The sequence below is a fragment of the Larus michahellis genome, chromosome 3 (assembly GCF_964199755.1).
Source record: "Larus michahellis chromosome 3, bLarMic1.1, whole genome shotgun sequence".
NCBI lineage: Eukaryota > Metazoa > Chordata > Aves > Charadriiformes > Laridae > Larus > Larus michahellis.
This window is the reverse complement of record NC_133898.1, coordinates 28,431,959-28,444,732: the sequence shown is the minus strand read 5'-3', so window position 1 is coordinate 28,444,732 and position 12,774 is coordinate 28,431,959. Positions and strand designations below refer to the sequence as shown.

Here is a 12,774-nt window from a genome sequence, read left to right as displayed (position 1 = left end):
AAGAGCATGTTAAGAAAAAATAAATGCATACCCAGTCTACATAAATGTAAATTTATTCATAATCAAGAGCAGAATATTTTTCTATGGCATTTATCAAAGCAAATACCCTTATATAGGTATTGTTATAAAACGAACAGTGTGCTTAAAACAAGGGACAATCCCATGCTTTTATGCACATATTTTCAGGTTTGTTAGTGAGCTGAAGCTGTCCTATTTCATCACAAAATAAAACATACAGATTTTATGAAGAAAGAGCAAATTATCATGGTACAAAATATGAAATATGAAAATATAAAATATTTTCAAATACATTCAATGTTTTCTTGTAAGTTGGGGGCAGGAGACATTTTTTAATTATTTCATATATGAAATTCTCTATTTGTTATCATCCAGCTTATTCTTGAAGAAAATCTGTATTTAAATTACATACATATTTTTGAGGGCCTGTTTTGAAACAAAACATCTACTGTTGTTCAGAATGGCTCATCCACCTTTGTTTCAGAAAGAAGAGGTTAAACAAAGTGGACACATGAACCATTAAGTATTTAAGATACTAAAAAAATCAGAATCATTTTCACCATTTTACACCTCTACTACACATATTTAAAACTTACAGCTAGTTTTATGAGGTATTCAGTACCCGGGAAAAGCTGCTGAATCGTAAAATCCAGAAAAAGTTTTGTGCTGTTATAGATTACATTCCATTTTGTAAAATTCTGCTCACTGTTGGCAATATAAATTATATAGCGATCTAGGATTCCATTTACTTCTACTGGTTCTTTCCATCTGCAAATAAAAGCAAAATATGATTAAGACCAGCAAAGATTCAGACTGCTCTGAAAAAATGTAAGGCTTTGTTTAGGGGACTTTATGGGGTTTATTTTAAGAATTGGAAAACGTAGTTGTGCAACTGTAAAAATAAATCTAAGGCATACCTACAATGCAGTATTTGTGCTCAATAGATAAATGATTACAGTAACACACAAAGCAGAGGCTACAAAATGGGCATATCACCAGAACATTTCCTGCACTGAAGTTTGCAGAGGCTATGCCCATATGTAGGTTATACTGATTGCGTAAAGACAAAATGGAAATTAAGTTGGCAAGTGATAATCAGAAGGTTCACAGAACCACTAAACTAATCACTTCTATGCATTTAATCATAATAAATTTAATTTTATGTCACAAACCCTTCCCCTGATTGAACTCACTGGAATTCTTGAATAAACTGATGCACTATTGTGTTGTCAGGAAAGAAGAAATCCTTACTTACTGTACGTATATCGTTCTAGAATCCAAAACCGTCAGAACCGGGGCATCTACATGAGATGGTGGCAGCTGTGCTGTAAACAAGGTGACCAGGGAACTGTTTGTACAGCCAGCAAGCGTGCATGCAGTGAGCAGAAACTGGTGTGGCGTGAAAACAGCTAAATCTAGGGCAAAAGAGGAATATGAATTTACTTTTTGTATTAATTTTACCTTGTTTTTCTGTAACTTTCAGAGGACAGTGAATTCAGAAAATCTAGGGGAAGAGGGATCTGTATCTCCTAAGTGTTTCGGATTTGTTGCAGAGGAGTGGATAGGTGCTGGCTGCTTAATACCAAATCACTGCAAATTTTGACTACTACAGAGCATGCTTTGATTGAGATGACCCCATTGCACAGTACATTTACACTAGAATGTACACGACCCAAACAAAACAAAGATGTTAGCCTCTTAGGCGCTACATACTATATCAATTTGCTACAGTGGCAAATGAACACCTTTAAGATGATTAAAGCAAATCAAATTAATGGAAAAACAAGTCCAGGTTCATTAACACAGCCAGATTATATATTTTTTTAAAAAAATGTGCTGTATGATATATGAATGTCGAGCGTCAATACATACAATGATTCACTCCATGCGGATTTCACTATAAGCATGAACACAAAGGAAGCTCATTGTTGCCACCACTCGTACTGGTTTGTTCTCTCTTTGCCTGTTTGTCTTCAGCTGCATGAACGTCAAACGTTTGTAAAATACATTTCCGTAAAGACAACCTGTCTAACGCTATAGCAAAACAACTGTTAAATGGTTATTTATTATGACGCTATCTTGAGTTTCAATTACTGCAGAAAACGGTGAATAAAATGTAACATCTTTGCTGAATAAATATTCTAAAAGATCTTTAGCTTCGTATATTCTTCCCTATACTAATAGAGGAATGTTTGTCAGAAAAATTATAGTAGGAAATTAATGCAGACATAATTTTCTAATCTTTTTCATTTTTTTATTAAAAAACAAATCACAGGTTTTAATGAGCAAATCCTTTAAGAAGGAATTTATAATTGAGGTTTTGGCAACAGTATAAGGTATACAAATGAAATGCATATGTTATAGAAACACATTTTATTATGCCAGAAAAGGTCTGGGGTTTTGCAAGACATAAATGCTAGTGTTTTCAGAGCCAAATACTATCAAACTGTCATTTTGTACAAAAATATTTGTGAATACAAATTCAAAAATTGCAATGACAATTGCAATTGGATGATAAAGACATCAAGAAAGCAGAAATGTTGTAGACCCAACTTCTTTCTCAGTTTTCCCTTCATATAACATCTCCAATCCCTGCTGCAATGGAATTCCTTCTGATTTACTCCACTCTGTGTGAGAAGAGAATGAACTCGTGCATTTTTACTGACAAATGCAGTACCCCCCAGTGGTATTGTTCTATAGAGCACATGGCAAAGTGTGAGTTAAAAAAAAAAGGCCATAACTAAAAAAAAAAACCAAATCATCAAGTGAATGCCTGTAACACAGTGACATGTTTAATCAACATAATGGGGATGATTCTACCAGGGTTAAGCAGTGCTTATGTGGGTGAGAGGGGGAAAGCACGCTCCAGAGCAGGTGCTCAAGCTGGCTCAGCAAGCAGAGAAAGTAAACTCCGTACACCGCACCGCTTGCCCTCATTAGCGTACACCTTCCTGGATCCCTTGTTCCTTGCAGCTGCCATCAGAGAAGCCACAAAAAGTACAGCTGGAGATAGAAGTCTGTCAGGCAAGGATCAGATACTCCATGTTCTGGGTGGGTAAACAAGTGAACAGAAGGATTTTACTTTTAGCAATCCTAAAATGAACAGCTGAAAGCCATCCATGGCACCTATTTAATTCATATCCTTGTAAACAGTGATTACACATTCTTCTCTCTAAGCTGAAACCATATTGTGGGCCTTCATTTAGAAGACTCAATATAACACAAGGGAAGGGAGAACAGGAAAAAAAAAAGTGGATTTCTTCTTTTCCATTTTTTCATGGTAGACAAATGTTTTCCTTGAACACAGATCAGGAATGGGGGCTGGGGAGGGGCATTTTTCTCTCCTTTTAGGAAAATTCCTCATCAAGGAACTGTTTGGTTTTTTTTAAAAAAAGTAGCTTTTACTGAAACCCTGATTTAATGTGCACTGTAGCTGATGAGATTACTTCCATGCAGAAGAGTTTCTTGAAATACCTACTTAAATTTGAAGAGGGAGGAACTTTGTCAAGGATGAAGAGAATGGAAGATGGAAAAATGTTTTATTTCCCTTCCTGAAAAAAGCAAGTGTTTGTTAATAAGTTAATAAGTTTGTAATAAGTTACCATGTGTGTCTTAGTTCCTGGAATCAAAAAAGCAAAAGGACAAGACAGGGAAACAGACAAAGTTTAAAAGAATAGGAATAACAAGCAATGGAAATACAGGACATATGAGCAGCAACATCTTTTAGGATCAACTGATAAGCATACTGAGAGGGGAGGGGAGGAGAGGAGAGGTTGAAAAAAAAAAGACAAAATATGGGAAAAAGCAACACATCACCGGGATCAAAGGAAATCTTTATTCCTCATCTTGATTTAATAATGCCAATGTATTTTGACTAATAAATACCAAATAGAAAGTTTCAACGGAATCTGAAAGATTCTGGTGGCATAAGTGCTAAAAAGTAAAATGAAGTTAGTGGGAGCAGAAGAAGAAAATATAGAAATTACAGAAAGGAATGCCACTCAAAGCACGAGCTTTGCAGTCAACAAAAATCTCTCCACAAATTCCAAGGTTTAGATGAGCCTGCAAATATAGTGTAGGTGGTATTTCTAAAAGCTTAGAACCAGAAAACGACAAACTGAACAATAAAAATCATATTACATCATAATTGATGCGATTTTTTGTCACAATCTGATTTGGCAGTTATTTTCCTATTTAAAGTTCAAAGCGTTTCATAATGGATCAATGGATTCAAACAACTATAGATACAAACACGAATCTGAATGAGGAGGGAGGAGGTTCTTAAAACTACAAAGCTACTGTGTTTGTCAAGGTCCTCTAGCGACAACGTTTTGTTTTCCATTTGCCTGATTGCATGATTTGCATAAGATCAAATGTAGGCAATTGTGGACACGAAAAACAGATCACTCTCAAACACATTAGAAATGGATCCACAAGCATTATCCAGAAATGTGTTACAAGAAAATGCATCCCCGTGCATGGAAAATGCAGCGATTAATGTCAAACAAACTATAATTTACAATATAGGGCATGAATTATATGTTATTTTACAATTGATTTCATGGTGTTGCTAGAAGAATTTCATTGATCTCGATTTACAAAATGAACCCAATAAGCAGACAATTATTTTCTTTTTAACTCATAGCAAAAACTGAATTTTTTTTCTTACATTTTTGCTTGATCAGGTTATTTTCCTGTGTTCCATAATTCCAGTCCCCTGTTTTACTTTAAAATAATATCAAATGCTTTGTATTGCAATTTTCCAATAACTACTCTCTTAAATCACTTCTTTCTTACCAAAACGTAGTTAAACTTAGAGGTTTACTAAGAAAAAACTAAATTCAGGATTTCGTCTTATGCTCGTTTCTGGACTCAGAAGGGCAAAGAGTACTAAAGGGCAAAGAAAAAGAAAGATACTTTCTTAGGGGTATAGGATTCCCTCAAATCATTCCATTAAGGTAGCAGGTAGCCAGAAAAATAATACTTCATTTTTCATGTCAAAAACAGAGCAAAAGAAGAAAACTAAAATAAACCCCTACATAACTGTTTTAAAACAATTACTCACACCCCCCCCCCCCCCCAAAAAAAAAAAAAAAAAGAAAAGCAACCAAAAGAAGCCAGGGTGGGGGGGAAGGGGAGGGAGAGAATCAACCTGTCTTTTCATCTCTTTGACCTCAGAGGCAATACAAAGAAAGTAAATTGTTTTCTAACTCATATGACAGCAAGAGAATTGCCAACTATACTGGCTATCATTAAAATCGACATTTGCATACCACTACATTTATTATATACATGGTATATGTGGAAATTCCCACACTAACCAAGCCAACTATCTTAAATATCATGGTAAATCTAATTCTAGTGGTTGGTGTATAACCAGCTTCTAATAACCACCAGCATAAGTCCTGATAGCACAATCAATGCATGAGACAGAAAGAATAAAAAATTACCCTGTTTGCATGGTCAATAAGAACACTCACTTTGCTTTGATCAAATTTAATGGGTAGTCATTGAAAGATAATATGCAACACTATAGTGCTACTTTTAGTGTGGAATTTTAGAGATGTTATTAAGATAGAGAAGAAAAACATAGTAGAGTAAAAAACCACAACCCTGAAACTGGAGATTTAAGAACTTGACCCTAAACATGAGCTTTAGCGTCAAGATGTCAGAGTACATCACACCCCCAAAAAAACACCGTAGTAATGTCTAAAATGGTTTAATTTATCTGTAACATGCAGCATTTTGTACTCGTGTCTATAGGAAGAAAGTCACACACCCTTCTTTCCTCCCCTCTTTCACTCTATTTCCACTCTCCCTGGTTTCAGGCAGCTATTGTAAGGACCAGAAATGGAAATGTCCTGTCCTGGTGAGCACTCAGTTGAAACGTGACTTCGTAAGGAAGCCCATGTAGTTTCTCTCAGGAAAATAATTGAGACTATAGCTATGCTATTGCTATATTCAAAGGAAAATAATACAGCAGCATTGTAGCAAGGGATTGTTAGCAGCACAACAAAGAATACCTGCTGAGAGAGTATGAAGATGAAAAAATTCCAAAGAATTCCAATCACCACATTGTTTATGTAGGTAGACTGTATGACTACTTCAGCTCATTACTCACATCCTTATTCTGTTCTCTTATCTTCTTTCTCATAGTTTGTTAAATTAACTCACAGTAACTTAATATTTAATTAGAAGGTAAACTCTTTGGGACCATAAATCTGCATCACCAAATACAACAATGTCCCCATCTGATTTTTATGCACTACCAAAAAAAAAGATCAAATTCGTAAAGTAGGTGCCAAAACATGTTATCAGACTTGCTCCCTCAGACATCGTTAGCAGTTCTTTCCCTTCCACTGTTTTCTGAAGGCAAGCAACAACTCATATATAACTTTTCATACAGTATATCCCTAAGAGAAAGGAATTGGCCAAGGGACGCAGGGGACCTGCATGGTTGAGCAGGGAGCTTCTGAAAAAGCTCAAGTGGAAGAAGGAAGTCTATAATAAGTGGAAAAAGGGACTGACCTCTTGGGAGGATTACAAGAATGCTGCCAGAGAGTGCAGGGATGAAACAAGGAAAGCCAAGGCTGCCTTGGAATAAAACCTGGCTAGGGATGTCAAGCTCAACAGGAAGGGCTTCTGTAAGTATATTGGAAGCAAAAGGAAGACCAGAGAAGTTGTGGGCCCACTGTTGAATGAAACAGGAGCCATGGTGACAGAGGATGCGGAGAAGGCGGAGTTACCGAACGCCTTCTTTGCTTCGGTCTTTACTGCTCAGCCCAGCCCTTGGGAGTCCTAGGCATTAGGGGAATTAACGGGGAAAGAAGACGACTTCCCTTGGGTTGAGGAGGATCGAGTAAGGGATCAATTAGATCAATTAGATATACACAAGTCCCTGGGCCCTGATGGGATGCACCCGAGAGTGCTGAGGGAGCTGGCGGAAGTCATTGCTGGGCCGCTCTCCATCATCTTTGAAAGGTCCTGGAGAACAGGCGAGGTGCCTGAGGACTGGAGGAAAGCCAACGTCACTCCAGTCTTCAAAAAAGGCAAGAAGGAGGAACCGGGGAACTACAGGCCGGTCAGCCTCACCTCCATCCCTGGGAAGATGATGGAACAGCTCGTTCTGGGCGTCATCTCAAGGCATGTGGAGGAGAAGAAAGCTATCAGTAGTACTCAACATGGATTCACCAAGGGGGAATCATGTCTGACTAATCTGACAGCCTTCTATGATGGCATGACTGGGTGGATAGATGAGGGGAGGGCGGTAGATGTGGTCTACCTTGACTTCAGCAAGGCGTTCAACACTGTCTCCCACAGCATCCTCATAGGGAAGCTTAGGAAAAGTGGGTTAGATGAATGGACAGTAAGGTGGATAGATAACTGGTTGAAAGACAGAGCTCAGAGGGTCGTGATTAGGGGCACAGAGTCTAGTTGGAGGTCAGTGACAAGTGGTGTTCCCCAGGGGTCAGTACTGGGTCCAGTCCCCTCCAATATATTCATCAATGACCTGGATGAGGGGACACAGTGCACCCTCAGCAAGTTTGCTGATGACACAAAGCTGGGGGAGTTGGCTGACACAGCAGAAGGCTGTGCCGCCATCCAGCGAGACCTGGACAGGCTGGAGAGTTGGGCAGAGAGAAACCTTATGAAATTCAATAAGGGCAAGTGTAGGGTGCTGCACCTGGGGAGGAATAACCCCATGCACCAGTACAGGTTGGGGGCTGACCTGCTGGAGAGCACCTCTGTGAAAAGAGACCTGGGAGTCCTGGTGGACAACAGGATGACCACGAGCCAGCAATGTGCCCTTGTGGCCAAAAAGGCCAATGGCATCCTGGGGTGCATCAAGAAGAGTGTGGCCAGCAGGTCGAGGGAGGTCATCCTTCCCCTCTACTCTGCCCTGGTGAGGCCACATCTGGAGCACTGTGTCCAGTTCTGGGCTCCCTGGCTCAAGAAGGACAGGGAACTGCTGGAGAGGGTGCAGCAGAGAGCTACCAAGATGATTAGGGGACTGGAACACCTCTCTTATGATGAAAGACTGAGGGATTTGGGTCTCTTCAGTCTGGAAAAAAGATGGCTGAGGGGGGATCTTATCAACACTTATAAATACTTAAAGGGTGGGTGTCAGGAGGATGGGGCCAGGCTCTTCCCAGTGGTGCCCAGCGACAGGACAAGAGGTAATGGGCACAAACTTGAGCATAGGAAGTTCCACCTAAACATGAGGAGGAACTTCTTTACTTTGAGGGTGGCAGAGCCCTGGCACAGGCTGCCCAGAGAGACGGTGGAGTCTCCAACTCTGGAGACATTCAAAACCTGCCTGGACTCGTTCCTGTGCAACCTGCTCTAGGTGACCCTGCTCTGGCAGGGGGGTTGGACTAGATGATCTCCAGAGGTCCCTTCCAACTCTATGATTCCATATCCTGTTTTCTGTATTTATAAAGCACCAATCACTTAATTATATCGACTCTTGAAGAACCATCACTAATGTACAACTTTCTCTGGGAAGGTGGCATACTAATGCTGCATCTTTTCCACAGATTTCCTGTAAACCGGATACCACTTGACTGACTACTCCGTCAAGCATAAGAAAACAGTGTGTGCATGTACCTATTGTATAACCTAGCCTTTCACGTGCGGAACTAGGCCACTAATTGAAGAAAACAGGTATCTTCCAAGATAGCAGCAACTTCTTCCAGATATTAATTAATAATTAAGAATGTTCCAGAATGAGAATTAAAAGAATTTTGTGAAACCACTAGAAACAAGTGCAAGAAATAAAGAGAGAGAAAGAAATAAACTCAGGGTTACAAATAATTATTTTCAGGAACCATAAGCTGTTACTCTGCTCTCTAACCAGCAAAGGCTTTGACACAATGGCATGCGGACTAAACAACTTTGCTTCTAGCTGGCCAACAAATTCTGATGTTTTTAAGAACCTATTTGCTGAGCAGTAAATATTGTTGGTTTTCCAAATGACTCATAAAGGAGTAGATCCTCATTCCATTTGAGGTTTATAGCCTTCAGAAGAATTCAGGAAAGGTACAACTTCCAGGCCCCCTCTGAGGAATTAAAAAGCATAGCACAAAACCACATATGATATGGGAACACCAAAAACATGACGGTTGTGTTGGACTGTGTGAAAAAAGTTACAAAATTATATTCAAGAAGAAAAATCCTTTGGCACAAATGTGAAACAAAAGGATCTTTAATCATTTCAGTTATTAAATGCACATGACAGAACTGCAGTTCCGTTTTTGGAAAAGTGGTAACTTCAAAGTACTTACATGTTTTTAAATATAATTATGTTTTAACAGCAAAGATTATAAAGTCTGTTTGTTCTCACATATAGTAACAATGTGTCTTGGTTATGCTCTTATAACCCTTAACTATTGTAAAGAAAACCTTTCTACGATTTATCATCCCAAACTCATGTACTACTTTGTGCACAAACTCATCCCTCAAATGTTATGCTTCATCCTGGCCAATTCACAAGGCCATGTTAGCCTCCATACCTGATTATTGTGTTTCTTTTTCCTTTTTTTTTTTTGATAAAACTATTAGTTTTAACCTTACCCTAGAAAGGTACGTATCTGTTTAATCAAACATGAATATTATTCCTTTCCCATTGCAAAAGTTGGGCTACAAGCATTCCAGTCTTCTATTTTAAAGCCATGTCCCTGAGACAGCTATTGTGGGTACATTTTCCAGACTGTTCTCGCCTTCCAGTGAGGACACACTAGCTTGAAATCCTAAAGGTGCTCAAATGAAGAAAACTCAGAACATGTGGAGTGTCACATACCACATTACTTAGAAAAACTTGAAGAGAAACATCAGACAAGGACATTTAAATTTTTCTTTCAATCCTTTACTTTCAGTTAATCTACCATAATCCTTGTGTGACTGTAAAGACATCACATGGCACTGACCACAGAAGAATCGTGGTGCATGCGTGAAGCTCCTTGGAAGACTCCCTCCCCAAACATCCCCAAACCGTTCGCCTGGCCCATCATCATTAGCCACCATCAGAAAAATATAGAGGTGGTTGGGGTTTGGTTTTTTTAAAGACTTCTCTTGCTGCTAAAACCACACATAGCCCATCAGCACAAACATTCAGCATTAAACAAACCTAATGAACTTCCAAGTTACATCTTTGTTTACTAGAATTAAAACCATGCATTTTCTCTCTAGTTTACTTCAGTTATAACAGCTGGACGAATAAAGTGAGTTTGAAGGTCAGAGGGAGAGAAAACAGGAAGAGGACAGAGCACATTAATTTTTACCAGGCACATGAAGAAAAGTAATTGTGGTCATACCAATATCACTGTCTTAGTTTTATTTCTCTCTCTGTCATTTCTTTGCACATCATACAGCCTGACGCAGCCCAATTTTAAGATTTAAATGAAAATTTCCATTCATGAATGCTTCCAATCCAGTCACTGTATTTCTATGAGATTAAATAGGGGGGAGTTGCTGGTATATATCATGAGAACCATGATCTCTCATCAATGTCGAGCCCAAAAAAGTGAAAAAGCAAAAAAAAAAAAAAAAAGTGTTTTGAACATTTTACCTCTGTATTACTTCAGCTTTATGTTCACAACTGGAAAATATATTTGCACTAGGCAACTACGTTGCAAATTTGAATCTCAGATACCTGCGCCATAAAACTGGAACTACTCTGGATTCACATTACTATGACCAAGAACTCCTTGGCTCACTAACAGAAGTACACTCTGTATTCCCAAGTAATTCCAATCTTGCTTCAGTGGGAGAAAGAAAATTCAGATCCACCTTACATTTGGTGCCGAGTTAATCATATCAGGTCAAGAGAAGTGCCTGACTGCCACTTTTACAACCCACTGAAGAACAGAGAGACGTGTGCAGCTGTAGTAAGAGAAGCCAGTAAGATGTTAAGTTATATAAGAATATATGGTAAGTAATACAGCACTTTAACTATCCATTTTATATAAATCAATAGTGCAGTCTGATCTGGAATAGCATATATTAAAGAGTGCAGAAATAAAGTCTGTCTGGAAAACAGCAGTGAGAAAGCACAGACTTATAAACACTCTCTTAGGAAGGGAGGCTGAAAAAACAACCTGACAAAAGGAAACAAAGAAGATGACACACCACACAGGTATATAAGATAGGAAGTGCTACACAGAAAAGCAATTAGGACCCTGTGTTCCCATGAACTCCCTTTCAATAATACAGGAGAAAAAGGACATGCAAAAAATTTAGAACGTGGAACTTTCAGAAAAAACTCACCCCACCCGAAATCATGGAACATACACTGCTGACAAGATTCATATTTATCAAATTCTGGCAAAGAGACACTAAATATCACCATCACGTTTTAGGGGGTTGGAACTAGATGATCTTTAAGGTCCTTTCTAACCTAAATCATTCTATGATTCTATAAACAACACTGTAATTTGTAAACCTGTGGAACAGAGTCCTGCAAGAGTTCAATACTTCTCTCTCTGTATCCAAAACTACTTAGAACTCTGCAACGGTGTATTTTATTTTATTTTTTGAGTTTTCCTGACTAAAAAAAGAAAGAGAGGGATGGGAGGAAGAAAATTAATTTCCAAAAGAAATATTTTGACAAAAAGTAAACAATTTTACTAGTAGATTTTTACTTATTAAAATTGAATATGCATACTACATTGCAAGATACCATTTTAACCCACAAAGAATTATTTTAATCAACAAAAAAATAAAAAAAATCAAGCAAACAGAAACTTGAGACAGCACACTCACGACTAGAAATTGGAATCTGAACAAGAAAAATATGACAATGGCTGTTTGAACTGGTATAAACTAGAGGTTACAGATTAGTGGTTTATAGGTTACAAGCCTTATTTACCTATATATGCATTTTACATCCATTATGGGTAACTTGTTCCACCATTTTGTATAGTACCAGGCATGCAAGATGATTAGGGAACAACTCTCACCACCTAGGCAAGGCATCATGTGATTTAAGAGTTTCTGTAGAAGAGATACTATCACCTTCCCCAGACCAGAACAGCTCTGTATATCTGAATTATAGTCAGAGAATAAAGGGTTTTGCTAAAACATCACGGTAGTGCTGGAACAAGAATAGTGGGAGGACTCAGCTTCTGAGCACTGCTCCTAAACAAGACAATTTATAGGAAGTTAAATCTGTTGCAAGACTACAAAAGCTGAGATAGTTTTCATCTGTCCACAGAATTAGCAGCATAGTAAGATATACTGTACTTTTACCTGCTCTCCCTTGTACTTACCGGAACAATCAGCCTCAGCTGTTGAGTCACTAATAGTCAACACGTGGTTATTGGGATTTCTTTTCCTCCTGTTTTGTTTTTTTTTGTTTGGGTTTTTGTTTTGGTGTTTTTTTTTTTTTCCTTTTAAAGTTTACTTCCTTTACATTTATTTTCAAAATACATACACCAAAAAAAACCCCAAAACCTGGAAAAGACCAAAGTTTTTTTTCAACTTGACATGTTGCACTACCCAGTTATGTCATATAGTGTCAGTAATGTCATCAGATAACATAACTGCAACAATCTGATGTGATGCATTAAACTGGGATTACCAGAATAAATCATGTTTGTGGGTACACAGATCACAGGTGGTGCAGTCAGCTGCTCTGTATTATGCCATATCTATAGGATGTGCAGATTAGGATATAATGTTCAGAGTCTTGTTCTCGTTTGTGAAGTGCTTTGCAACCATAACTCAATAGTAAGGAGCCACCAAACAGTTATAATGGCA

The 12,774-nt window shown here is 38.3% G+C and overlaps 1 protein-coding gene across 4 annotated transcripts in view; it reads right to left on the bottom strand.

The window, feature by feature from the left end:
* The window catches only part of USH2A (usherin), a 394,302-nt gene that overhangs the window by 191,396 nt on the left and 190,132 nt on the right, over positions 1–12,774 (bottom strand). For all 4 annotated transcript variants that reach the window (XM_074579436.1, XM_074579435.1, XM_074579437.1 and 1 more), the window contains 2 exons: positions 1,274–1,433; positions 615–786 (listed from right to left, as the gene is read on the bottom strand). In XM_074579436.1, coding sequence (XP_074435537.1) covers positions 615–786; positions 1,274–1,433 — 332 coding nt within the window. The remainder of the gene's footprint in view (positions 1–614; positions 787–1,273; positions 1,434–12,774) is intronic.